Source organism: Cyphomyrmex costatus, unplaced genomic scaffold, assembly GCF_001594065.2.
Source record: "Cyphomyrmex costatus isolate MS0001 unplaced genomic scaffold, Ccosl1.0 scaffold72, whole genome shotgun sequence".
Lineage (NCBI taxonomy): Eukaryota > Metazoa > Arthropoda > Insecta > Hymenoptera > Formicidae > Cyphomyrmex > Cyphomyrmex costatus.
Window position 1 is genome coordinate 774,273 of NW_017280289.1, and position 26,760 is coordinate 801,032.

General features: G+C 33.8%; 3 protein-coding genes across 3 annotated transcripts; 2 read left to right on the forward strand and 1 right to left on the reverse strand.

Moving 5' to 3' along the window:
• Window positions 1-12,367: 12,367 nt before the first annotated feature.
• LOC108780555 (ATP-dependent RNA helicase DHX36) lies at window positions 12,368-19,203 on the reverse strand. Its single transcript, XM_018548311.1, has 14 exons — window positions 18,998-19,203; window positions 17,305-17,832; window positions 16,455-16,644; window positions 16,171-16,345; window positions 15,768-15,916; window positions 14,948-15,080; window positions 14,673-14,868; window positions 14,126-14,390; window positions 13,727-14,019; window positions 13,232-13,658; window positions 12,941-13,149; window positions 12,773-12,855; window positions 12,598-12,689; window positions 12,368-12,458 (listed from the first exon to the last, which is right to left on the reverse strand). Exons 1-14 carry the CDS (start codon window positions 19,056-19,058, stop codon window positions 12,368-12,370), a joined length of 2,892 nt encoding a protein of 963 aa, XP_018403813.1. The 5' UTR covers window positions 19,059-19,203.
• A 1,523-nt stretch (window positions 19,204-20,726) lies between these two features.
• Window positions 20,727-23,275, forward strand: LOC108780645 (synaptic vesicle 2-related protein). The gene is made up of 7 exons (XM_018548419.1): window positions 20,727-20,892; window positions 21,380-21,564; window positions 21,646-21,842; window positions 21,927-21,990; window positions 22,084-22,209; window positions 22,297-22,505; window positions 22,639-23,275. Exons 1-7 carry the CDS (start codon window positions 20,727-20,729, stop codon window positions 23,249-23,251), a joined length of 1,560 nt encoding a protein of 519 aa, XP_018403921.1. The 3' UTR covers window positions 23,252-23,275.
• Window positions 23,276-24,850: 1,575 nt separating this feature from the next.
• viaf (viral IAP-associated factor) lies at window positions 24,851-26,283 on the forward strand. The gene is made up of 5 exons (XM_018548407.1): window positions 24,851-25,058; window positions 25,319-25,460; window positions 25,549-25,777; window positions 25,855-26,063; window positions 26,133-26,283. Exons 1-5 carry the CDS (start codon window positions 25,056-25,058, stop codon window positions 26,264-26,266), a joined length of 717 nt encoding a protein of 238 aa, XP_018403909.1. The 5' UTR covers window positions 24,851-25,055; the 3' UTR covers window positions 26,267-26,283.
• Window positions 26,284-26,760: the final 477 nt, after the last annotated feature.

Here is a 26,760-nt window from a genome sequence, read left to right on the forward strand (position 1 = left end):
CGTAGCGCTACTTCATCTATATCATAAAAATCTACAATATTTTTTTAATATTTGGTAATTATAATACTCGATAGAGTAAAGTTTCAACTTAAAAAATCTGTTTCTTTAATTGTATTGCAGTACCGTAACTTTTTTTTTATTAATTATAAGCAATCAAAGTTAAAATGCTTCTTTATTTAATTCGCGATAACTCAAAAAAAATGTTAGGAATATTTTTAAAAACAATTTTGTAGAAAAAGCTTTCACTTAAATTAATTTAGCCAAATATAATTAGAGCTTACACCACTTAATTTTCATATTTTACAAATATCTAATTCTAGACTTTAAAATTACCAATTCTCTCTCATAAACTATAAAATCCTCCGTTTTTATATTTAAAAGTACCGTGAAAGTTTGCGCGATGCAAACAAGACATGTTGTATAAGGAAATCAGTGTTTATTTTTAGAATTTCGATATAACTGAGCTTTAAGAGTCTAGAGAATCTCGATACATTCTTTAAAAAATTCTGACAATTAAATAAACGAAATTAAAGACAATACGTAATACTAATTTTACTGTTTGTGTCATACATAAAATTGTCAATAATTTTTTTTTATTTCAATCAGAATCGTTTTAAATGCAATAATACTTTTTGACAGAACACGTATTTATCTAAAATTGAACTGACTTTTGTAAAGATATTTAATTTATCATAATACAGAAAGTTTCTTCTCAAAAGAACCGAAATCTTTCAGTGTTACTTTTTCAAATATTTGACGTAGAAATGAGAGTGACAATAGATAGAAGGTGAATCAAGTAGCTTTTCTTACCTAGGAGCATTGATGATCGGCCGGCCCATTGCCCGTTGCTGGCGCTTCTCGTTGACGGGGAGGCGCAGATAATCCTGGTCGCCAAGGAGGAACAGATCCTTTGAAATAATCATGTCCACCGCGGTGGCTGCTGATTAACAGCTGGCCGCCTCTCCGGTTCGATCTCCTAACTGGGCGATCCGCCGCTTGGACACGTAGACGTTGCGATCGTCACACGCGAGTTAATTAGAGTCTCACTTTCCCGGCACCGCAAGTCACATTCATCGATGATCAGAAGGGACCTACTACTCGGTACGGACGCGCACTCGACGCCGACGTTAGCATCCTCGCGAACTTCGCGGTAATGGAGTGATTTACAGAAACCGTCGCGACGACAAAATCTCACACGTTACACGAGAACGCCAGAGATGGACGAAACGAAATCCAAAGAGTGATCTAGTGACTGCGATTGGATCTTGAACTATGATGTCCTATCGTCGATTTAACGTGTGCAATTCTTCGTGATTGTGCGTTTTCCTTTCCACAGAGCTGAGGCACGATGACCGAGTTCGATCGCTCGAGGAGCACGGATCGCGGGATTCTGGGCACTGAGAACGTTCGTGCGATCGTTTCGTTGGATCGCGATAGTCTCTTCGAGAAGGGGTCTTTTCGCGGCCGGATCGAGAAAGCTCTTGAGTCGGCTCTGACAGAGCCGATCGGTCTTCGGAGATCAGAACTTTAAGTCCAACTCCTTTTCGTCGTACAACGTGTTACATCGCACGCTGGATTCCGTGGATATACATTAAAGGATCGATGCGACGGTTTTTCGATGTCGAGCTTCTGGAGAGAACGAATGTGTTCGAGCGAATATGGGTCGCAAAGTTTCGAGAGCACAGATCGAGAAATATATTTTTCTCAACTTGCTACCTTTCTTTGTTCAATGCAATCATAAATGGACGTTGTTTTCTTCTGGAACATAAAGTAGGAAATATATACATTAAACTTTGTCTGTATAAAGGATACAAATAAACATCAAATCTTATTGGACCGTGAGGATTTAAACCAAATGAATACCGATGGGAACATGCCGTAACGATCAACGTAGATCTCAGGTGCCTCTATATAATTGCGTGTGAATTTATATACTACGTTTGTAGATTCTTAATTGTACGCTGAATTTTCTTCGTTACGGCATGTCCTCATCGATATTCATTTGGTTTAAAGATTACAAATGTTATGTATGTATTTGTGTATTTGTTACAACTAAAATTCGTTGTTACTAAATTCCCAATCCACGATTTGCGATATAAGGTTTATCATTGAAAAACAAATTTGCGTGTGAGTTATTTAACTTTGCAAAGTTAATCTTGATATATCTTATATTAATTTTATATTTACTATAATTTTTAATTAAACCAATTATTAATAAGATCGCGATTTGAACTGACAATTAAAAAAATATGCAATAAGTAAATAAATTATATTACATTCATGATTTATGAATAATTCAATATTACTTTGCACATTTTTTAGAAGCAAAAATAATATTTTTGTTTCTAAAAAATATGTAATAATATAATATGTAATAACAAAGTAATAAGATAAATTAGATAAAAATGCACAAATGCATTTTTAAAAATTCATTTATATATTTGTATAATAAATCTTCCTCAAAATCGTAACAAATATAAAATAATTTCTGGATTTTAAATGCTCATATATGTATTTTTGCGTTTAAATTTACTTTAAAATTATTTAAAACGATTATAAATGTGAAAATAGACCTTTATTATTTTACTTCCTTCCAAACATCGCATTAAATTGAAAGTACTGCACTGAAATAATCGAAAATTTATTATATAATTTACTAATAAAAGACATATTTGCGTTTTATAAGAAATGGTGATATAAAGAAATCACGTTGCATTTTGTCGGACATAGTCACGCACGATAGAATACTATATATATATATATCGTTTAATTTACTGCTAACAACGCTCGTATTAATTAAATCCGGCCAAAGATCATTTGAAAAATAGAACACGATGTCACCGACCTACACCGTTTCACACTCGAAGTATCGCTTGCAAGAGAACTTATTTTATATTTGCATTAATTTTCGCATGCCAACTAGTATTAGTCACGGGTGAACGAGTCGCTCGAATTCGAGTATTAACCAAGGTTTTGACAAGTGTGATCTAGTATTCTAGTACCTTGTTCAGCAATCGAAAATCGCAGCGGTTTGGAAACCATGATTCAGTTGAAATGCGTTCGTTTCGTCGATCATGCCGCTTTTCCACGCAATTTAATTACTCTACAGCACGAGACGCGTAATATGCTTTAATTATGACATTACAAACGTAACGTCCGTGCGTAGATCACAAAACATTTTCACCTTCAACGTAAATCGGGTTTACAGAGTTACGAATATCTAGACAGAAATACAGTATACGTCTAATTGAATTCTTTGATAAACATTGATTTTAACAATTTTTGTTATTCTTCTCCTTCTACAGAGAGGATTATTACAACTAAATGATTATAAATAAGTACATTTCTCTCTTTGGAAAAATTCTTAAGATTATTTTCTTTTACAATATTAATTCATACACTGTAAAAAATAAAATATTCTTCATAACCCAAATGATACTCTAATATAATACTTAGGTACTATTCCCATAATATAAACAAAATATAGATAAGGTGCAATTATTAAATTAATTTTAATATTTCCTACAACACAATGTTCTGTTATACTTATGTAGTATGAAATTACAACGGTCGTAATAATAAATCTTACAATCCCAAGTTTTAATTATGTACATATATATAACTATAACGTATAGCGTGATACATATGCGCTTAACACGATAAAGTCACTTCGGGCTTATCCAACAATTATCTCTTGTATAGAACATTTGATTAAATATTATACCAGTGCAACTGTGATTATATCATGCAAAATCATAAATAATCAATAAAATTATACAATTTTAACATAAACATTAGTGCTGTTATTGTTCTCCTTATAAGTTGCACGAAGTAAAGTTTCTTTCGATGACTCAATTAACGATATTCTTTCACAATAGCGTAATGGGATTTGTTGAGCGTTATTCGTGATGATTCTGGCGAGCAGGTGCGTTTTATTTCAGCGACATCCCTAATATTTCGTCGGGAAGAATTTGAGAAGATATAGTCATGAGATCATAAATTTTCAACGTTGTGTTATACAATTTCCTTGGACTTGAGGACGTGAGAAAAATCGCGTATAAACCCGTCCCAATCCGCCCGATTAGAATGTACGACTCGCGCTATTGGAATCGTTCCAAAGTCAATTTGTTCCTTTCGACGCTAAAGTCGGCGCGTCTAATTGTTCGCTCTCGTAACTTGAAACTTATGCCGACAACGATCATTAACAGACGCGATGAAACATGCACGATGATAAGATCAAGGTTCAGGGCTGTCACGGTCTCGTTTTGCGAAGTCACACTTAGATTATGGACGCGATGATTTATGCGAGAACCTTCTCGGTCGCGTTTAGGGTAGTTGGTCGCGTGCGGACAAACATATTACGAAATTGTACGTGTCAGTCAACGGTCGCGGCAACTGAATGACAAAAGATCATGTCACGTTACTGGCGGCATTCGCAAAGTAATCGAGCGATACCGATGCAAATTCGAAGTTGTCGAGACGAGAGACTATACTCTTCGACGCGAAAAAACGCTAGACACGCGACGACTTGCATTAACCCTCGGAATTGACGATGGATTTATTGGATTCACTCAATTGTACATATAAATCTCTTTGTCCAAAATGTCAAACGATTAAATTTACCTTACGTTATATCAACAAATTTAGATTATGCTTATTAAAATATACTAATGTTATTTTTTTGTACAAACCACGTCATTTCGATTCCTTTCAAGTTAATTAGTGCCTTTTTAATTAACGTAAATTAAATGAGTTTTGCAGATAACGTTAGTAGTTGCGTTAAAGACTTCAACGCGTCAGCGTCCGGAAAATTAATCGATTTGCGATTAGCATCGCGACGACATTAATTTTGATGATTTCGCGATGACGAAGGTCGACGTATCGTGGGAACAGCGAGCGCGACCTTGATCGTCTCATTGAATGTCGCGTAATTTTACGTTACACCGCGAGGAAATGATAATTCTAGGGGTATTAACGCGCGATACAAGTTCCAACGTTGGTAAGTGTAACTCGTTTGACATAGGCAACAAGGACATTTATTTCCCTGACCTGCAACATGTTTGTCAGGTATATACAATAAATTCTCGTTACAAAACTGAGAGGAGTTCTTTCGAGCAATCGGAATGATGAAAATATTACCACATAAAAATGGTGGAATTTCTGAGATACGTTACATATTTATCATACAGGTATGATTTTATACACGCACTATTTTAGTTTACCCAATGACATACATTTCTAAGCAAACGTGTATTTCCTTTATTTCAGAAATTTCTATATCTTGTTGATTTCTATATTTTTGTGTCTCGCGTACACACGGATATTTTTTATAATAAATTGAAACAGCTTGGCAATTAAACCTACACAAAAAATACAGATCACTTTGAGATACGTGTAATTATAAAAAATGTATAATACTTTTGGTTTTTAGAAAACAAAAATGTTTGTATGTAATAAATAAAATTTTCCTTTTACTACAAGGAATTAAAGTAAAAATTTCTGACTTCGTTTTCGTTCTACGTATCCGATAATTATTTCTAAATCAATGTTTCTAATGTAATTTTTATCTGTTTCTCTCTTTCCAAATAAGAATACATATATTTCCTTTTTGATAAAAAAAACTTAGAGCTGTAGATTTTACTTAAAAAAATGACAAAGAAAAAATAAGTATTTAAAAAAAATGGATGATTATTAAAATTATTCTCAAGTCATTCTTCATCAGTAAAAATTACAAAATAACTGTACAAACCTAACATATTTAATATAAAGTGTCACGGATCTTTTGACAAGTGATGAATGGACTGACACTCTTTTCGATGCTTAGCAATTGTTATTCGCAATTCTTCTTAAGGCGATGCTGGAGTGTCCTGTTTTATCATTACTTATTGTTAGTTAAAGACTCGTTTCTCTTAATTGCATTTACGGATGGAAAAATCCTTCTGCATAACTAAAGTATCGACAAAAACGGAGGGTGCTAGCTACATTTCAATACGAAAAACGGAAAAAAATTAAAAATTTACAGTTTCGTTATCGGTAATTTACCATTTTTGCAGTTCAATGAAAATATCTTGTTTGGTGCTTTCAATCTCAATTCTGTAAAGTCAGTGTTGTTTATTCACGTAATACGCCGGGTGATGAGACCTCATTTAGTCCATACAAGCAGTAAAACTTGTTTATCAAGGAAATATGTTCGTCAGGTGTGACACATCTACGAGTTGAAAAAATGTAAGTTTTTAACTTTTTTTCGATTTTAGCATATAATTCATCACACCACTAATTTTATGTCTATATTAATCCTGTAAAAGGATTTCTCATTCCGTTCAGTCGTTTCGGAAATTTTCATAAGACTGTAAAGTACCCACAATTTCGTAGGTCCAGCATCCCCTTAATCCTACACTACAAACGTCTATAATATACTTGCAGATACAAAATAAACATACAAATATAAATTTTATTATCGCTATTCCTTACAATAACCTTTAACTCCCTTCTTCTTGGAGCTCAGCCCGTCGACCGGCTGATCCAGTCAGTCCGATACCGCGGTCGTTGATTCGATGCGGAAAAGACGACTGACCCGATTCCTTTTTTCTCTTTCCGTGACGTCGCCTCTTCACAGAGATCCGACGACGTCCGGGGCCGTGCGAGCAATTATCAAATTCAACGGGGGCGGTGCGGCACACGTACCTCGTGAATCTCGTCGACGGATTTACCGGCGCGGCGGCCGTTGGCCCCGCAGTCGCCGCCCGGCGGTATACCGGTGGTGAATGCGGGACGTCGAATCCCGAGCGGAGCGTGCGTATAGACTTATACCCCGCTTCTGGTCGAGAGCGGCCGGCGCGGCGCGCAGCAGCCGGCAGCACCGCACCACTTCTCTCTGCCGTCGAGGTCGTCCTTGTCGTCGCCGACGTCGTCACCGTGCCGGCGATAACCTGAACGCCGTCGTCGTCGCTCCTGTCACGCGTACACTATGTACCAGCAGCACCGGGCACGAGCTTGCGGCCATCGCGCGCGGCAGCGGCGCGGCGGCAGCGCGCAGTCAACGAACCCGCATTTCTTTTCGCCCGAACTTTTGTTTTCCCCTTTTTTCTTTCTCCCGCTCGACGCGAGAGTGTGCGAGGGAGAACGGGGGAGAAAAAGAGCGAGCGAGCGAGAGCGAGAGAGAAAACGAAAGGGAGGAGAACCACGCGCGCACCGTATCGCTTATATCCGTGGATCTCCCGACACGCGGCGGTCCTTCTCTCGCGCGCACACGTATATATATATATATCGGTGTGTGGTGTATCCCGGTGGCCGCTTTATACACCAGGAACAACCGACCCTCCCGGTGTCACTGGCTTCTTCTTCTTCTGCGCCTCTCCACCTCCTCCTCCTCTCCTTTTCCTCCTTCGCTTCTCCCTCTCGGCTATACGCGCCCGTCGTTTCTATCGCGCGCGCATACTCGCGCACCTGCAGGGCTGTGTATGCGCGCGCGTGTGCGTGTCACGTTTCGTGTGTTAGGGCGCCCGAGTACCACACGGGAAACCGGCGCACGCGCGCGTTTCACGTTTCTCCTCGCTTTCGCACGTGCATATACGTACGTCGGGGCAAAATGAGAGAGAAAGAGAGGGCGGGAGAGAGAGAGAGACCCTCTCTCCTCGTTTCTCTCGCGACGACGACGGCGGCGCGCAATCGTTCACTGACCCGCTCTCACCGACACGAGCTCTCGTCGCGCGCGCGCGCGCGCCATACACACACACACGCGCGCGCCCGCCCGCGTGTCGATTCGATTTTCCGATGCAATTTTTCCCGTCGGGAGAAACGAGAGCAGGCCTGTCCGTCTCTTCGTTCCGTCGTCGTAGCCGAGACCGCGCGCGCTCTCTCTCTCTCTCTCCGCTCGTTTTGCCTCGCGAGTCTTTCTCTTGTTCTCGAATGCACGAGAGCGGTAACGAGACGAGCGAAATGCACCGAACGCAAAACAACCGGCTCCCTGTCGGCAACGGAAAGGGGGAAAAAAAAGAAAAAAAACAAAGTAAAGAGTGAAAATTCTTACGTTTCCTCCTTCGTGTTTCCTCCTCTTCCTCGTCCGGTCTCTTCGGTCCACGCAAAGCGCCGAGGTGGTGGACAAGGTATATCGATGCAGCACACCTCTCGATGGAGCACACACGTCTTGCGAAACACACGTCCCCTTACACGTCGACGACGACGATACGAGGGTGACGTTTCGGGGCGACGGCGGCGACGGCGCGCTCACGACAATCGCGCGCGTTATTATCGCCGTGCGAGGTGCCGACGGCGCCGTAATAACCCGCACCTGTCGCAAGAGCCGCGTGAAGTTGCCGCCGCGAGTTGCCCGCGTCCAGTCCGCTACCAGCTTCCTGCACTCCGCGCACCACCACCTCGAGCATAAACATCACCGCGCGCCGCGCGCCGGTTAATACCATATTATACGGACTCCTCTCGCGGCCGGAATTGTCCGCCGCCCCCGCGCTCTCGGTCGTGTACGCGATCCGCCGACGGTTCTTATCCCTCCGCGCGCATACCGCGCGAAAACCGGCGGTTCGATCCCTCCAAATCTATTCACCTCTCTCGCGTTCTATTTACTCCGCTTCCGCCACCCTTTCGCCGCGTTCGCCGGGGTGTCGTTGCTATATACTTTCCCGGCACCGTGCGACTCGATATACTTATGGCTCGCGCTCGACTTCCCTTTTCTTCGTCGCTCACTTCACGCCGCTCTCGCTGTTGCGCACTCCCGCTTTTTTTTTATATCTATTTCCTTTTTCACGAGATGTACGGGAATTATCTATCCTCGTGTCCCTACTTGCGACACGCGTTACGATTTTTCATTTTACTCCGCGACGATCGCCGGTCCCGCCTACGCACCTCTAATTCGCAACGAGGAAAAAGGATTATTCTTGTCCCTCCAATCCGCGGCTAACTTCTCACATCCTCTCGTTTTTTCTTGTTTCTTTTTTCTTTTTTTTTTTTTCGTACCGTCAAGTCCGATAAGACGGCGCGATTCGCGTCGGCCGGTCGTATTGTTATTATTATATGTATACACCACCGTCCCCCGCAATCCCGAGCGTTCCTCACGTTCTCGTTTCGATGACGTCGGGTGACTCAACTCGACTTACAATCCGACCCGGCTCGGCCACACGGCTTTCGCGACACACGACGCGCGCGACGGTCGAATGTAGACTGAATCAGACGCTACACGCCGTACTCCATGTATCGGCCTGAACGTATCCGCGGATCTCCCTCCGCCGCCTGCCTCCCCCGGCCACTCTGCGCCCCGCCGCCACCCCCTCGTCGAGCTACCGCTCTTTCTCTCGCTCCTCTTACCATTCTCGCGACGGGGCTATCAGCTCGTGCCAGACCACACAGTCCTCGAGCTCGTTTTTTTTTTCTTGTTTTTTTTTGTTTTTTTTATTACGCACCGCGATCACGCCGCGCATCTATGAGAAAATTGGAAAGAGCGCACGGTCGCGCGCAAAAAAAAAAAAAAATGACCTAAAGCCTCGTCTTTGAGCGCAGCTACATTAATATTCTATCTAGATATGCGATCTTCAATCGGCCTTCCATGAATGCGGAAGTAACATTCAAAATGCGGAAAAGAGACTGCGTCTATTTGATATTTTTAGTTTTTTATATCGACGGAAAAAAAACATCTTGAGAAAGTAAATTATAAATAGATTGATAGATAGAGATAAATTATTATTTATTACGCACCCTAGGAAGGAACATCTCAAACGCTAAAAATATCTTACAATTATAATCATAAAGCGAGAAATAGTGAGTGTTAAAAGAGAATTCAGATATAGAGATATACAGCCTTGGCCAAAAATATTACTTATATTTTTTTCATTTATCTGGAATTCTTTTATCTACACTGTTATCAATTGATTATTGGAATTGTACATGTAAGTTTAAATGATACTTGAAACAAAGAGAGGATAATTTACAGAAAATGCCATAAATCTATTTTTTCACTAAAACTTAAATGTTTAATAAAAAGCTTAATATTTTTGGCCAAGGTTGTAAGGCAGAATACGAAAATACACTAAAATAAACGAAAAGCAGGAGAGAGAGAAAGAGAGAGAGAGAGAGAGAGAGAGAGAGAGAGAGAGAGAGAGAGAGAGAGAGAGAGAGAGAGAGAGAGAGAAATCGCTGTTTATTAAACGTTTTAAGATAGAATTCTCTCAAGCGCTGAAACATTATACATTGTTTTCAGTATAGGATATCTACTAATGGATTAGTTCTAGAGAAGCAGAGAATCGTAACTTGTTCTCGTAAGACTTATAAGAACTTATATATGGCTAGAGTTGTACTTCTATGCGTGCCATAAGACATACTACAATCATTCGTAAATATGTTTACGATTCCTCTTGCGAAATCTGTAAATCTTGCGGCTAACAATTGAAGCTGTTTGTAATGATATATATATATATATTGCATAAAATTATGTACACTCTATTCATAAATTCCTATACAAGTTTTACGAGAACTTAAGTTACGAGTCCTACTTAAAATCGACCTATATGTTCAACGATTAAATCAAAGATATGATAAAAAAATATTTTAAAAAATAAAGGAAATTTCGAAACGCGTAAAGAAAGATGATAATATAGATGTATGTGCAAGCGTAATAAATGCCAATTACTAGCACGCAAGATTGTGAATGTAGGAAAAAAAGAAAGAAAAGAAACAATGTTTGTGTGAGTGTGTGTGTGTGCGCGCGCGCGCGGGTCTGTGAGTAAATAACAAAAAATTCGTTTTCCTCAAAGAAAAAGATAATAATTCTGGGATTGCGAAGTCATTCTGCATTATTGTGGCGGCGGATTAGATAAAGAACGCGGCGCGCGCGAACAATTCGCACCGTGTATTGAAAGGCGCTGTACGATATTTAGCGTACTTTACAAGCGACATCTCCGGTCAACGTCGAATCGCGTTGCATCCGAGATATTAACTGCCTTCATCAATTATATCGTGCATTTTTAGTCGCGCGATAAAGAGCACGGTATACGATCGGCGAAGGCCTCTTCTTTCTCGCATTTCTCTGCCACTTGGTGGAAGGCGCGGCGAACGCCAAGAAGACGGCAGTACGTTCTACGTTCATGAATAACGAAAACCGGCACGAAGTGGCGTCAAGGAGAAATTGGATGCAACGTTTTATTGACGGGCGCTCTCTCGTGAAGTATATGAAGTCAAAAGTTCGTGTACGTTTCGTTAAGGAATCGCGCATCACGTTGTTCTCGACTTCTCCTTCGAACGATCCCCATTTCATACAATCCGGTATAAATCGTCACTTGACGCAGACGGACAACGAAAAGTGGTCAGCAATCTAAGCGCGGTTATAAACATTCTGAAACACTATTGTTTATATCTTATATATAAAAGACCAATAGTCAATCGGTGTTTTCCGTCCTTCTTGAGATTCACGAGTCTTTATTTTTCGTCTCTTACTAAAGATAAATAATCTATCTGGTTATTTCTCTTGTGTCGTTCTGAAATGTAATTATTTAATAAAGTATAAAATATGTACGATTGATACTTGAATGGTTTTTTCAAATCTTTAATTTTAATATAGTTTTATTTAAATACACACACACACACACACATATATATATATATATGGTATATTTGTATTTCTGATTTAATAAATTAAACGTTCTAAACATCCCACTAATGATACATTCATTCATAAATACTGAGAAATTGTCTGCAAATGCTAACTACATATTTAATTGCATTTAATTATAATTTTATTTTGAAAATTGTAATAGTCCAAACTTTTCATATATTTAAATATCCTTATAATGAGAGGAATGTTCGATATATACATATACGTATATAAAAATAATAGGATATATAATTCCACTATTTTCTATATCACAAAACGAAATGTTTTTTTGGTTTTACATATCATTCAAACATAATTTTAAATATATGAATCAGAAAATATTTTTTGGGGAAAAGAGAATTATTAAGTATTGCGAATATTTTGGTCAATGTGTGCCAATTTTACGCATATCAGCTAAATATTGATTTGCATTTATACGGATAATTATGCGCATGCGTGCGTATGTAATATCAGCGTATACTGTCGTTTGGATTCATCTTAACGTTAAGATTGAGACTACAGAATATGATAATAATTTAGACACGAATAATTATTATTTATACGTCAATAATTATCGCATATTGTGTATATATATGTATATATATATATATATAAATATTTGTTACAATAACAGAAAATAAAAATTGACGACAAAAATGTATTTCATTTATTTTACAAATTATTTTATGATACATATTTCAATAATGATGTTTTTCGACCATATTGAAACAATTAAATAAATTTATGTTTACAATTAATGAATTAATACCATTAGTAGAATTCTTCGCCACAATTTACATTTTCGCGTATATTATCAAAACCCAATTCTTGATCTGTTTGAGAGACTAGGTTAATAATCGCACTGTAACATAATAAAATAGACACATATTTAGATAATTATAATTTCATAAGAATAATTATTATTCTTAACATGTTTCAAAGAAACAATCATAAATATGTATATAAAATCATAAATAAAATGTATATAAAAATGGATATACTTTAACAAGTCCCCTTCAAAGGTCGACCAAGATACTGTTGCTGGATTTGTAACTTTATATTCCAATAAACTGTTCAGACCTTGTTGAAGTTTCTGTATATAATGAGAAAGTATTTCAAAACAATTTTCTTCCTTTAAGAGTACATATACTATATTAATCATATTAATTTGTAAACCTGTATCAATTCTGCGGATTCTTGTTCACAAATGACGTTTTCCGAATGATTGATGCTGATTATATACTGTCCTTTTTCTAATTCTAAAATATGTTATCACATGTGTATGTGTATACAATTATTATTTTAAACGATTAGTGTATTTAAATAGAAAAGAATTATATTTACTTATCGATATATTTGATCCGGCGAATAATAAAATCGGTACACTTATACATGTAGTATCATGTAAAAATATAGCAGTGGAGCGTTGTTTCGTGAAATATGTCAAGTATCGACTAGGTAAGTGGGAAACTCTATTGTTTACACTCGATGGATGTATACGCACACTACCATCTTCCGGTGTCCAACTAATTACCCCATTTTTAGTAACTCGCCTAAAACAGAATTATATACATTAAGATAATTGTACTTAAATAAAATAGTTGAGAATTAATTAATATAAATCAATGTCTATACTTGGCAATAGCGATGTTAGGATATAATCCTGCACAGACAATAGTTTTTATCAACGATATGTTATTTGAATTTCTGTTAGAGTTTACATGGCTTGGATTTTCACTATCCAGAAATTTCATGTCATATAAATACTGTGCAAATTGAGCTTTCATTTCGGAGAGAAGTTTCAATGTGTTAAATGAGAGGAAATATTCTCGACAAAACTGGCGAACATTTCCTCTTCGAAATGCAACTTCATATCTTCTTAGAGCTTCCGCAAGAGCAATATGATCACTACATTGTTCCATACTGAGTTCTAACTTTTTTTTATTAGCCTTTTCCTCTTGTCCTAGTGGACAATAGAAAGCGTCTTTAAATGTAAGACTAGCAGCAATAGCAAATATTGGCTCAACACAAGAGAACAATGCACCCCACAAAATCATTTTCCCTGTAATAAAACGAAATATGTTACATTAAAGTTATAATTCTGTTTACAACAATAGCAATAATATATACCAGTTCTAGGATCAAGTGGTAAATGTGCTAAATGATAACCCAAAGGAGTCAAATTCTCGTTTTCATCGAGGGCATTAAGTGTCTCGAGTAACTCGACAGACAGATCAATAGCTTTTAAATCTGGTGGATCCATGACGGTAGCTAGGAACTGTTTGACTCTTCCTAATTGCAAGACTTTTATTTGCAAAATTACCTCTTCTAAGCGTGTTCTTAGCATTTCTGGCAATGGATATTGATCAAATGTCATTTCTCGTGCTCTTGTATACATATGATAACATTCACCACTTTTAACCCTACATAGAAAATACATATATTTGATTTTAATTTATATTAAACAAATTTGATTAAATGCACTATTTTTTTTCTAATATAAAACTGTAGCAATATATAAAGTATTACCTGCCAGCTCTACCGCGTCTTTGCTTAGCATTAGCTATAGATACCCACTCAGGCTCTAAAGTTTGAATATTCTTATTTACATCAAATTTTCCAAATTTTGTTTTCCCGCAATCTATTACGTACACAACATCTTCTATAGTTATCGATGTTTCAGCGATTGAAGTCGCAATAATTATTTTACGCACGCCATGAGGTGGTTCTTTAAATATAAGTTTCTGATCGACTGTCGGCATACGTGAATGAAGAGGATAGATGACGTATTTGTCTATAAGAAAAAGAAATCTTTTATAAGAAACGTGATTTTAAATAAATATTAAATGGTATCAAAATAGTTATAAATTCAATAATGCAATTAATTATCAGAATGAAGCAGAAAATGTGTTTTGTCTGATTTGTAAAATAAGTTCGTTAAAATAATAAATAAAATAATTTGACAATTAAAAATCTTGTAATATATAAATCTAATTTATATTAGATTTAAATATAAAAGTTACATGTATTTATAGTCTTTTATTATAGCATTATAGTAATACAGACATATACTTACGACTTGGATAACATTTAGAGTCTAACATCATTCTATTTAATTTCGATATATCCATCATACCAGGTAAAAAAATAAGAATAGCTCCAGGACCTTTTGTATTACAGATATATCTAACTAATTTTTCTATGAGCTCCAAAGAAAGATCTTCACTATTTACATTCCGCAATTGATCAATAACATGCCTCTCATATTTTTTCTGTAATTATGTAAAATATTTTAATGTATATAGATAAATAACGTAATCGATAATTATACATATATTTATTATTATTTACCTCAGCCATAATTTGTCTAATATAAGGTTGTAATACGTCCAAAAATTCTTCTTTCTTACATCGCTGCTCTTTATACCTTTTTAGATGTTTTTTGTGACCTGTAGGTTCAGGTGGCGCCTCGGGAAATTTATGACTAATAATAAGTTAAAAAAAGATATAACAATTCGTATTAAAATCTCTCATGCATATACAGAACCTAAAACTATCCAAAAATTTATTTAATGATTATTTAAAAATGTTATCGCGAATATAATAATATTTCAATAACATGGAAAGACAAATCAAAATTCATCAATTTAGTCAGCAAATTTTGTATTCAATTTTGATATAACTTTATATATGCCTCAGTTTGTAAGAAGCTAATTAAAACAGAAAAATTTTGAGTAAAAAATTATCAGATCATTATAGCATGAAATCATAATCCAGGAACAGTTATTACTAATATATAGAGAATGGACGTATAGTATTGGCGTTACCTTTTCTAATAACGATTTGATAATAACATTGCAATTCTGTAATGATAACTAAATGCTAAGATTAAGTTATACTAATAAGACTGGGAAAGTCACTTTGAAAAGGGTCACCATTACGCGTTATTTATTGGAAAAAAAACAATTTGTTACTTGTAACGCATCATGACACGTATTTTATTCGTTACACAAGTAACAATTGATTTTTCCAACTCTGGTATTTTTATCATTACCGTCATAACAGATTCGTCATTATAACAAAGTAACGATAAAAAATAACGATGTTACAAGTAATGCATATATTCATTTTCCACTAATATATACATACAATTTCAATAACATATACTTACTTTACAACTGATAAAACATCTTCTAAATAAAACTCCTGTACAGGATAAGTAAAACCTGGTATATGTATCATGGGACAATCGTTATAATATTTCGAAAAGCTTTCAGCATTCAATGTTGCACTCATTAAGAGAACTTTTAAGTCTATTCTCTAGAAAATACATTTAAAAAAATATAAATTAATATATAAAACACATGATTTGTTGATAAAAATATATATTACAAAAATGTTATAAAAATAACAAAAATAATAAAATATATATTTAAATTCCTTGAACAAAATAACATAAAACAGTAAGATAGTCTAAATAATGTTAAGATGTGTGCGTGTGTTATGTGTATTAGCATATATACATTCACTATGCAGTAACATTATTGTAATAACATAATATCATTAAAACTTACTTTTGGAATAATTTGCTTTAATAATGTAATAACGAAATCACTTTCTGTGGTACGTTCGTGAATTTCATCCAGTATCACATGAGAGAAACCTTTTAATGCTGGATCATGTTTCATAATTTGCAGTAATATACCAGTAGTACAAAACAATATACTTCCATGATCTCGTGATGGCTGTCTATAGATAATAGTATACAAGGTGAAAGAACTATACTTCTATAGAGAAAGAATTATACTTCTATAAACTATTATATATATAGTAGTATACACATTTTAAAAGAATTTACTTTTCAAGTCGTATCTGATAGCCAACAGAATTTCCAAGATTTTCTGCTCTTTCCATAGCTACACGTTCAGCAACAGAAATGGCTGAAATCCTTCTAGGCTGCGTGCAAATTATTCGAGTAACGCTGCCATTTCCAGCTTCTAATTCATCATCCAATATAAATTGTGCAATTTGTGTCGTTTTGCCACATCCTAAAATTTTTTCAAAAAATCATTTAAAAGATAGTTTATTAATTATTAACTAGAACTGAAAATTTGAAAATTGTTCCTGCACATGTTTAATGCATTGCTCCAACAAGTACATATAAATAAAAAAAATAATCATAAAAACATTTCATTATATATTTAAAAATGAAAAAAGGGCATAAGAGTCAAAAATTAAAACTAATCTTATGTCAAATTAAAAAAAAAATTTGTATTACGAAGATAAAATGGAAGATTGATGTTCTTAATATAATATGATATTGACATTAGAATTACATGTTTTGGCTTCTATATTGAGCCATCTTCAGATCTTCAACATCAAAAATATAAAAATAAAATAGATACGCAGTGGATGTTCCAGTTAAGAATTCTCCGATGAATAAAACTTCGACAAATCAACTGTTCTAATGTAGTTGGTCGACTGAATGCAATCCTTCATTATCATTGGTTCAAACAGAGAATTTGTATATATAAAAAAAACAAGTCAATTGGTGTGTATAATATTAAAAATGATTTCTTCTATATGGAGGAATCAAATATGTATAAATCAGTGTGCACGATACGAAAGACATTCGTGGACTGAACAATGGTAATTTTTCAACGAAAAATTCTTTTATTATATATTAACAAATAACTTTTACTACTTACCAGTTTCTCCACTAATAACAACAACTTGATTATCTTCAATCAATTGTAATATTTCTGATCTTTTTTTATACGCTGGTAATTTTAATCGAAACTTCAACATATTATTATAAGCATGTTGATTATGCTTCTCTCTGTTATCATTTTGTAATATTCTGTCTATATCACTATTTCTTCGCAACTTTGAACTTACATTCATAGCTTTGGCAAGATTTTGCTGTATATCACCATGTACAATTTCAAAAAATTTTCTTTTAAATTGAGTATCATGAAATTGATAATCCTTGTCATCCTTATCAGATTTAGAATTTGGACAAAAAAATGGATTGTAAAATCTCTCTGCATTATCTAACATAATCCTAATTGGTTGCTGTATATTCAATGATAATTTAAGAACTTCTGAAGCCTTTGTTTTCTGTCTCCCTTTATTCTTGTTTTTATAATACATTCCAATTTCTTTTCCCTTTAATCCAGGAGGTCTTCGTGCTTGTGAGTATGTTCTTTTGTATCCAGATGTAGATTGTGTTTGTTCTAAAAAATTCATAAATTTGAGGACTAAATTTTTTCTCTCCAAAGTTAACTTTGGAGAGATTGTATGATCTTCGACCAAATTATGGATACATTTAAATTTTTTCCTTGATAAATTTTATCTATTACTTAACAATACATACTCTAACAAAAAAAAAAACAATTATTATAAAGCTAAAATATCAATCTACTCAAAATAAAAGTATTTAAAAATTAATAGACTTTGGAAAATTAAGGTTAAAAATGAATACAAAGTATTCAAGTTTTGTTTGCATTTTGATTAGCATAGTATGTGATAAAACAGTGAAAAAACAAAAGCACAAAATAATATATTTATATTTTTTAAATTATTTTTCAAACAACTGAACATCTTAAGGCTGGAATCAGATAACGCATTGAAGATTGAGATTGAAATTTGACCAATGAAGATAAAGAAATTTTGACTCCTATTATTTTGATTGGCCAAATTTCAATTTTTCAATCTTCAATCTCAATCTTCAATGCATAATCTGATTCCAGCCTTAACAGTTAACATTACAGAGTAATTAAAAAGATATTTTCCTAATGCTTATTTTGGAGATCTAAAATATTACATATGTAATAAAAGATAATATCGTTTATTAATATCTATGAATAGCAATTATTATGAAAATATTTCATGAAATACAATTTCTTCATTAATTTGGTTAATTACATCAAAATAAAAAATCTTTTGAAAAATTAAATATCCATTTCAAACTATAACTAAATATAATTTAGATTACTACATTATTTTGTAAGAATTAAATTACAATCATTGAAATAATCAAAGTTATTCTTAATAAAGATTGTTAATCACAAGAAATTAACAGAAAGTTTAAATCAAAATACATGTGAGTGTTTATGAATCAAATCCTTGCTGATTGTTTCTCCAAAGTATAAGGCTAATTCTACAATGTGCTTTTTGTTTCCTGTTTCTTGCTGTTTGTCTCTTGCCTTCTTGATCAAAAAGTCAAGAGACAAACAGAAACAAACAACAAAAAACAGGAAACAAAAAGCACATTGTAGAATGTGTTTAATGATTCGTACTAAAAATGAAAACAAAACCGATAAAAAGAGAAAGTATTCATACAGAAAAAGATAAATGAATTAAAAAAAGAATTTTTTATTCAAAGAATTTCGATCTTACCGTCTCTATTATATCGCGCATAAGAGTTAAACATGCCTTTAAAACCACGTTGATGTGACATTTTGAAAAATAAAACTTTTAATGGGACATCCACCTCAATCCTTAGATTATTCCAGATTACTCGCAATGCCACAATGTTTCAACTTTCAACAAGAGCTTGAGAAAAGACTTTTCTATATCATTCTACATTTAGTTTAGCTTGGTAAAATGGCCCCTATCATGCCCTATCATGAGTCGATACCAGTCGATACGGTCAGTATTAAAGAACTACCGCCACAGGCGGCGAGTCGCAAAACTACATACACTTACTTGCTATTACTAGAGTCCTAGGCCGGTATTCATAGTCGGTTCTTATTTCAAGAATGTTAATGCCTGGTTTATGCTTCAAGTCTTAATCCCAAGATCCTAAAATTCAACCAATAAAGCTGCCAGTTCTAACCGAAATTTGAACTCTATTGGCTGAATTTTAGGATTAAGACCGAAGCATAAACCAGGCATAATGTCTTAAGATGCTAAAGCGGCCCTCTGATTGGTTCGTAACTCCTCTAGACTGAACTTAAGACGGTCTTGAATATATGAACTGACTATGAATACCGGCCCTAGATATCAGAAAAGCACAACCGGCTTTAAAGCCAGGGCACAGAAAAACGTAAAGCGGGGAGCACAGACTTTTGCATAACGCATAAAGCATGTGCATAAGGAATTTCATTGGTCCATTTTCTTATGCATGAGTCAATGGACCAATCAAATTCTTTATGTATATGGTTTATGCGTTATGCAAAAGTCTGTGCTCCCCGCTTAAGGCCGTAAACGGCCGCTTAAGCCGTAATCACACTACGGGTTGCGCGCTCTGTTGCGATTGATAGCGTTTTCCACTGGGAAAACTGGTGCAGCACTAGCGCCGTGCTACCCAATCAGCAAAAATATTTTTTAAATATGTTGGATTCACACCATTCACACTGCAATCCGATTTTCGTCGTACAACGAATCTGCAACCAATCAGAAAACAGGATTTTGCTTCGTACCAATAATACGATTTTTCTGATTGGTTGCAGAGTCGGTACGACGCACATCGGATGCAGTTCAGCAGACTCAACAGTTTTATGATTCTTTGCTGAGATAGGACTATTCCTTTAGATCTAAAATTACAATCCAATCAGCGAGATGAATCATAAAACGGTTGCAAAAACTGTTGAGTCTGCTGAACGCAGCCAGTTGTGAATCCAGCAATATGTAGGATTCACGCACACTCGGAACGCACCTATAATCTAAGAAAACCGGTTCTTCCACTAATCCATCATGGAGTTTGTTAAAATTCGTATTATTGAATGAAAATATTGGATAACATTTTGTGTGCTTCTGTATTTGAGAGCTTACAGATTTTGTGTTTTACATTTTACTTATTCTTACTTCAGTTTATTTAATTTTTCTTATCATACATTAAACAAATTTATCATTATCAATAAAAAAATGGCACGATTAGTTAGAAATTAAATGGTGCGAAGAAAAGGTTAACCCACAAAGCAGTTGACATTTCATATGATGCGTGCTGCATACAAAATTTGATTTCCCAAGTTGTATTTATATATGCAGAATTTGATAAAATTAATGAATGTTTCTCAAGAGCTGATTTCGATTTGCTCATTTTCGTCAGTGGTTAATAGTCCGTGACTGCTTGGGAATATATCATATGTTGTGATTACGTTGAAAAGCATATAAGAGCATAACCATGTCGGAGCCAGATAAAAAATCTAATGAACCGTATCGTCAATTAGAAGAATCACATGGCGCCGAGCTAAATGTTGGCGCACAAAGTACGTCAAGCTGTCCTACGAGTTTGGAGAATGGCACTGAACGATCAATGGAACTTTCCTCTGTTGTAGTTATACCAGATGGTATGTTACATCAAATAGTCATCTCTTATAAATATGTAAATAGTATATAAGTAATATATTACAGTGTTTAATTATATGCCGTGTTCTAATTGTACAGAAGGGTTTACCTAACTTTAATACAAAAGAAGACCATGTATGCTGTAAATATTTAATACCGCATGATAATATAACACTGGGAAAACTGGTTTTACTAATGACTATGTTAAGTTGTGGTAACATGGAACGCTATAAAGTATCTTAACAACAGTGTATTAGACATGCATGTGTACAAGGAATTAGGTGTGTATATTTTTTATAAACTTCGTACGATAATAAAATGTATTATCTGGTATTTAAAGTGGAGCAATATGCTTTTAGATATACATACAAATATGAAGTATTATATCATGAAATAAATACAAACATAAAATTATGCAGTAGTATATTAACAAAAAAAATGTAATAATTGTAATAAATTGTATTAAATTGAATTACATTTTGTTGACAGATACCTTTACTGTGGTACAGGCTATCAATGCATTAGGCTTTGGAAAATTTCAAGTAAAATTGTCTTTATTCACGGGTCTTTGTTGGATGGTAGATAGTATGGAGATTACAATACTGAGTATCCTAAGTCCGTCCTTACATTGTGATTGGGGTATTTCTAGATACCAACAAGCACTGACCACAACGGTATTTTTTGGATTTGCATGGTTATTTTTGTAAAATACATGACAATGTTCAAGTTTGTTATTATGGAAATTGAATTTTTAGGTAGTATTTCTTGGTATGATGTTAAGCTCTACTTTTTGGAATAATTTAAGCGACAGATACGGTCGTAAGCAAGCTTTAACTTTGTGCGCAGTATTGTTGGCCTATTATGCATTTCTAAGTTCATTTGCACCAAATTTTCTCTGGATTCTCTTGCTTAGAGGAGTTGTAGGATTTGCTATTGGTTGTGTACCACAATCGTAAGTATTTGGTAAGTTTCTTAAAAATGAACAACTAATTTACTTTGAAACTTGGTGCTATTGATGCATACTTTTTTTCTGCAGAGTGACATTGTATGCAGAGTTTTTGCCAGCAAAACAACGAGCAAGATGTGTTATTTTACTGGATGTAAGTTTACATTATAAGTACATGGTATTAATATGCATAATAGTATTAAGCACAGTATACAAAATATATATATATATATGTTATATGTATTAGTGTTTTTGGGCTCTTGGAGCTTGTTTTGAAGTGGCAATTGCATTAATCGTTATGCCCAATTTTGGATGGAGATGGCTTCTTATATTATCGTCCATTCCATTATTTATATTTGCAGTAATAACACCGGTTTGTAATAAATTTAGATATTTGCAAGTATCTCATTTAGTTAAAAATACTTTAGAAATTATATTAAATAATTTCATATATTTGCAGTGGCTGCCAGAGTCTACAGTATTTGATATGACAACTGGAAGAATAGATCGTGCAATTTCAACATTAGAACGTGTAGCTAGAGAAAATAAAAAATCATTGCCAGTAGGAAGACTAGTTATGGATAGATTTTATCAAGGTCATCATGGTCGATTTAAAGATGTTTTAAGTAAAGAAATGTACAGAACGTCTGCTTTACTTTGGCTTGTATGGTAAATAACAAATTGAATACAAAAATATTAACTTTATTCCAATATTTTTATAATTATTTAGTATAACTATAACAAATAGAATATATTAGCAATATTTATATTGTAAATATGTGTTATTGTACATATTTTGCAGGATGAGTACAGCATTCTGCTACTATGGAGTGGTATTAATGACAACTGAACTTTTTCATACATCCTCAGAGCAATGTAGTACATGGAGTACGAACAACAATGAAGGTACATGCCAACTTGACTGCCGATTGCGGCGTAGCGACTACATCGATTTACTTTGGACAACATTAGCGGAATTTCCTGGCATATTTTCTACTGTTTTCGCTATCGAAAAAATAGGCAGGCGAAAGACAATGGCCTGCCAGTTAGTCATGTTCGCTATAGTAGTTTGTTTCTTAAGCAGGACCTGTTTGTTGAGTAGAGCGGTGTTGACCATTGCCATTTTCCTAGCCAGAGGCCTAATTGCTGGTGTGTTTCAAGCTGCGTACGTATACACGCCGGAAGTGTACCCTACGCATTTACGAAGCATAGGTGTAAGTGCGTGTAGCGCTATGGCACGAATCGGTGCTATGATCACTCCATACATAGCGCAAGTATTTTTACAATGGTCCATCACGGGAGCCATGATTACTTATGCAACAACCGCTTTGTGTGCTGCAATTGCTACGCTTGTACTTCCCGTGGAGACCAAAAATCAACAATCAAATGATACATGTCATGAAAATACGAGATAAATATCTCGTAACAAAGCATCTTGGTATATTAACCGAAAGTTACTACTCTGTTGCATTATTTAAGAGATACTTCGAGATATTTTTATTCTTATTATATATTACGATGTGTAATGAGCCAGGATTGGAAAAATTACTTTTTAAGTTACTTTTTTGTTGCATTATGTGTTTATTATAGAAATTTTATTATTACTTTGATTAAACTTATATTGATGAGGACCTAAACAAAAAGTTGAAATGTTTATTTATATTATTGTATAATTTTTAATAAAGTTATACTTATAATTCATAAAAGAACTAGTGTTGGCTCACATTGGCAATAACTTTACATACAAAAAGTAATACAAAATTGAAGCAAATGATAAGATATGATATGAAAAATGAAATACCCGAATTAATTATACTCAATTTCTATAATAAAAAGTAACTTATAAATAACTCATAAGGTAACTTTCCCAACCCTATTATTATTAATAACAGATACATTTATATAGAGAATTCTTAATTGATTGAGAACTCATCTTGTGTATTTATACATGACCATATATGTGAACTTTAGTCATTATTAATATTTTCAATTTATTATTTAATCAAATGGACATATCTTTATTGTAAGTTATCTATAATATATGTATATTTTTTAATTTTATCTATTTATTGTAGTATACATATATACTGTTAACAAGGGAATTTGTCTCGATTTGCATAAGACTTTATTATAAAAAAAAATATTGATTTTAAATTACACAGTATATAAACCTTGATATAAACATAAAGACTGACATATGTGCAACTTTCAAGAAAAGTGCCAAAAAAGCAAATATTAATCATGAATGCTACGAATTTGGTCATATTCACAACTCTGAATCTATTTTTAAAGATAATGATTGTAGTAACTAATGGAATAAATGAACAAAATTAACTTAATATGATTGTCTTTTTAATATATACCATTATAAATTGAATTTAATTCCAATATTGATGAGAATTATGATAAACATTGAAATCAATATCCAAGAGAAGGATCTAATATGTATGCATGATGAATTAAATTGAAAAAAAAACTTAAGTCCCAAACTATTATTTTATCTATATTTAATGTTTGTGTTGGTCTTAAATTCAATTTGTATATATTAACATTTTTATACACATATAATATAATAAATTTAATTATATACTGCAATTATTATGATTATTTGCATAAGAAAGACTATTTTTACAAATATTCTAAGATATATTATCATTTTATGTAGTAAAATTTAATGTATCAATTTTTATTATTGTATCATAAATGTAATAAAACTTTATAATGTTCAAATACCTATAATATCTTGTTTTTCTTGTGGTGTTTTTAGTTATGTGTATCAAATTAATAAAAAATATCTAAATTGTATTTATATGATACCAATAAAATCATGAATAATCATGTACTTAATAAGTTATAGTTCTTAAACACAGACAGTGTGTTACTACAAGTTAGTCTTGTATAAGAATCATTGTTACTTTTTTTTTTTTAAATGTTGAATACGTATTTCTCATACATTGTAGCATACAATTTCTACGTACAAAACAACAGTAATAATAGTCTAACACATGCATGTATGTAGCTACATCAGGCGATCAGGCATAAGTGGCGTGTAGCAGCATGTAGTCAATCAGTGGAGAATAGCTCAGTTGTCGCTATCAGTTTCTCTTATGTTGCAATAATTTGTATATATTCAAAAGGTTTTTTGTGTAAAGAATACCAAAAACGGAATTAGTTTCTAGTAAATAAAAAATAGAAGTGTAATAATAACAGTATTTCAAAATGGTGAGTATTAATAAAAATTTGAGGCTAAGAGGTTAAGCGGAGGTTAATCACGTGATTCCTTATATGGTAGCATGACTTTAGGTACAAAAATATTTATACATACATACACATATTATTATATTTAAATAAATTTTTAAATATATTTTTAATTTAAATTTTTTAATATATTATTTTATGATATAAAAAAGAAAATATTTAATAATTTTTGCGTTTTACATTATCCAAGCAGATAGCTTTTCAAGCTAATTTCTCAATTTTAGCAAGATCCAAATGAAGACACCGAATGGAATGATATTCTTAGGAGGAAAGGTATCATACCTGAGAAGGAAAAGGAACAGGAAATTACTGAGGATCAGATAGTAAATCTCTTGGAGAATACAATAGATGAGAAAACCGGACGTGGTAATTATGTTTCTTAATATCCAATTAAATTGCTCTTTAGTGTTTATCAATGTGTTATTGTAGACTCATATAAACCTAATTTTTACAGATCGTAACAATTTAGAAGAGAAGACTTTGGATGAGTTGGATGAGCTGGAAGATGAAGAGGATGAACGAGTTCTAGAGGAATATCGACGAAAAAGAATAGCAGAAATGAAGGAGTTTGCAAACAAATGTAAATACGGGGAGGTGCAAGAAATATCTGCAGAAGATTACGTTAAGGAAGTTAACAATGCTGGTGAAGATGTTTGGGTTATTTTATATCTTTACAAATCTGGGTATGATAAAACAAAGCAGAACAAACCTTCATAGTAAACACGATCATGAAACTAATTCATAATATATATATTTTCAGCATTCCACTCTGTACTCTAATCAATCAGCATCTTGCCAGTCTAGCAAAAAAGTTTCCTGCCACTAAGTTTTTGAAAAGTATCTCTACCACTTGCATCCCAAATTGGCCCGACAGTAATCTTCCTACAATATTCATTTATCGTGATGGAAATATGGTGAAACAAATTATTGGGCCTCTCGAATTCCGTGGCATGAAACTGTCTGAAGCAGGTAATACTTGCTTGATTGTATAAAGAAAATGTACAAGAAAATAATTGTGCTGTTTACTTTGTTACATAGAATTAGAATGGATGTTAGGACAGGCAGAAGCAATACCAACGAAGATTAAAGAGGATCCTCGACCCAAGATCAATGATGTTTTATTTTCAAGTTTAAAAAACGAAAATAATCTTGATGATGGTAACGATTGGTAATTTTACTTACAGTCATTAAGAGATTGATGTATAATAAGTATTATCAAATTAATGTGTGGCATTTCACATTTTATTTATTTTATTATATCTAGAAATAAACTGATCATTTATAAAAGTAATATTTTTCGAAACTGCTATATTTCATTTTAATAAAATATTTTATTACAATGTTATCTCACTTTTTTATATTTATGCTGTTTTTCCTATAAACTGTTTATATAAGAAATCTATTTAATAATTTAAATAGAAATTTTATATATATATATTAGTATATGTATACTGTTAGAAATACAAATATGTAAAAGGGAGGGATTTATTACAACTAGAATCAGCAAGCTTTTGAAATTGTATTTAAAGCTTATGTAAGTTATTATATATATATGTATATTATTTATTTACTTTTAAAGTTATAGATATGAAAACAATGTACTCTCGATTTTAAAAATAACGTAAACATTATTTTTATGTCTTTGTGAATGAGCTTTGTGAATGAG

What these genes read in the sequence shown, in the direction of transcription:
- LOC108780555 (XM_018548311.1), bottom strand. Translation starts at nt 19,058, where the DNA reads ATGTCACATCAACGTGGTTTTAAAGGCATGTTTAACTCTTATGCGCGA. An exon ending in AATCCGCAGAATTGATACAG is followed by an intron (nt 12,690 to 12,772) that starts GTTTACAAATTA and finishes CATTATATACAG; the next exon opens with AAACTTCAACAAGGTCTGAA. An exon ending in TTTGAAGGGGACTTGTTAAA is followed by an intron (nt 12,459 to 12,597) that starts GTATATCCATTT and finishes ATTATGTTACAG; the next exon opens with TGCGATTATTAACCTAGTCT.
- LOC108780645 (XM_018548419.1), top strand. Translation starts at nt 20,727, where the DNA reads ATGTCGGAGCCAGATAAAAAATCTAATGAACCGTATCGTCAATTAGAA. An exon ending in TATTTGCAGTAATAACACCG is followed by an intron (nt 22,210 to 22,296) that starts GTTTGTAATAAA and finishes ATATATTTGCAG; the next exon opens with TGGCTGCCAGAGTCTACAGT. An exon ending in GCTTTACTTTGGCTTGTATG is followed by an intron (nt 22,506 to 22,638) that starts GTAAATAACAAA and finishes CATATTTTGCAG; the next exon opens with GATGAGTACAGCATTCTGCT.
- viaf (XM_018548407.1), top strand. An exon ending in TTATATCTTTACAAATCTGG is followed by an intron (nt 25,778 to 25,854) that starts GTATGATAAAAC and finishes ATATATTTTCAG; the next exon opens with CATTCCACTCTGTACTCTAA. An exon ending in CATGAAACTGTCTGAAGCAG is followed by an intron (nt 26,064 to 26,132) that starts GTAATACTTGCT and finishes TTTGTTACATAG; the next exon opens with AATTAGAATGGATGTTAGGA.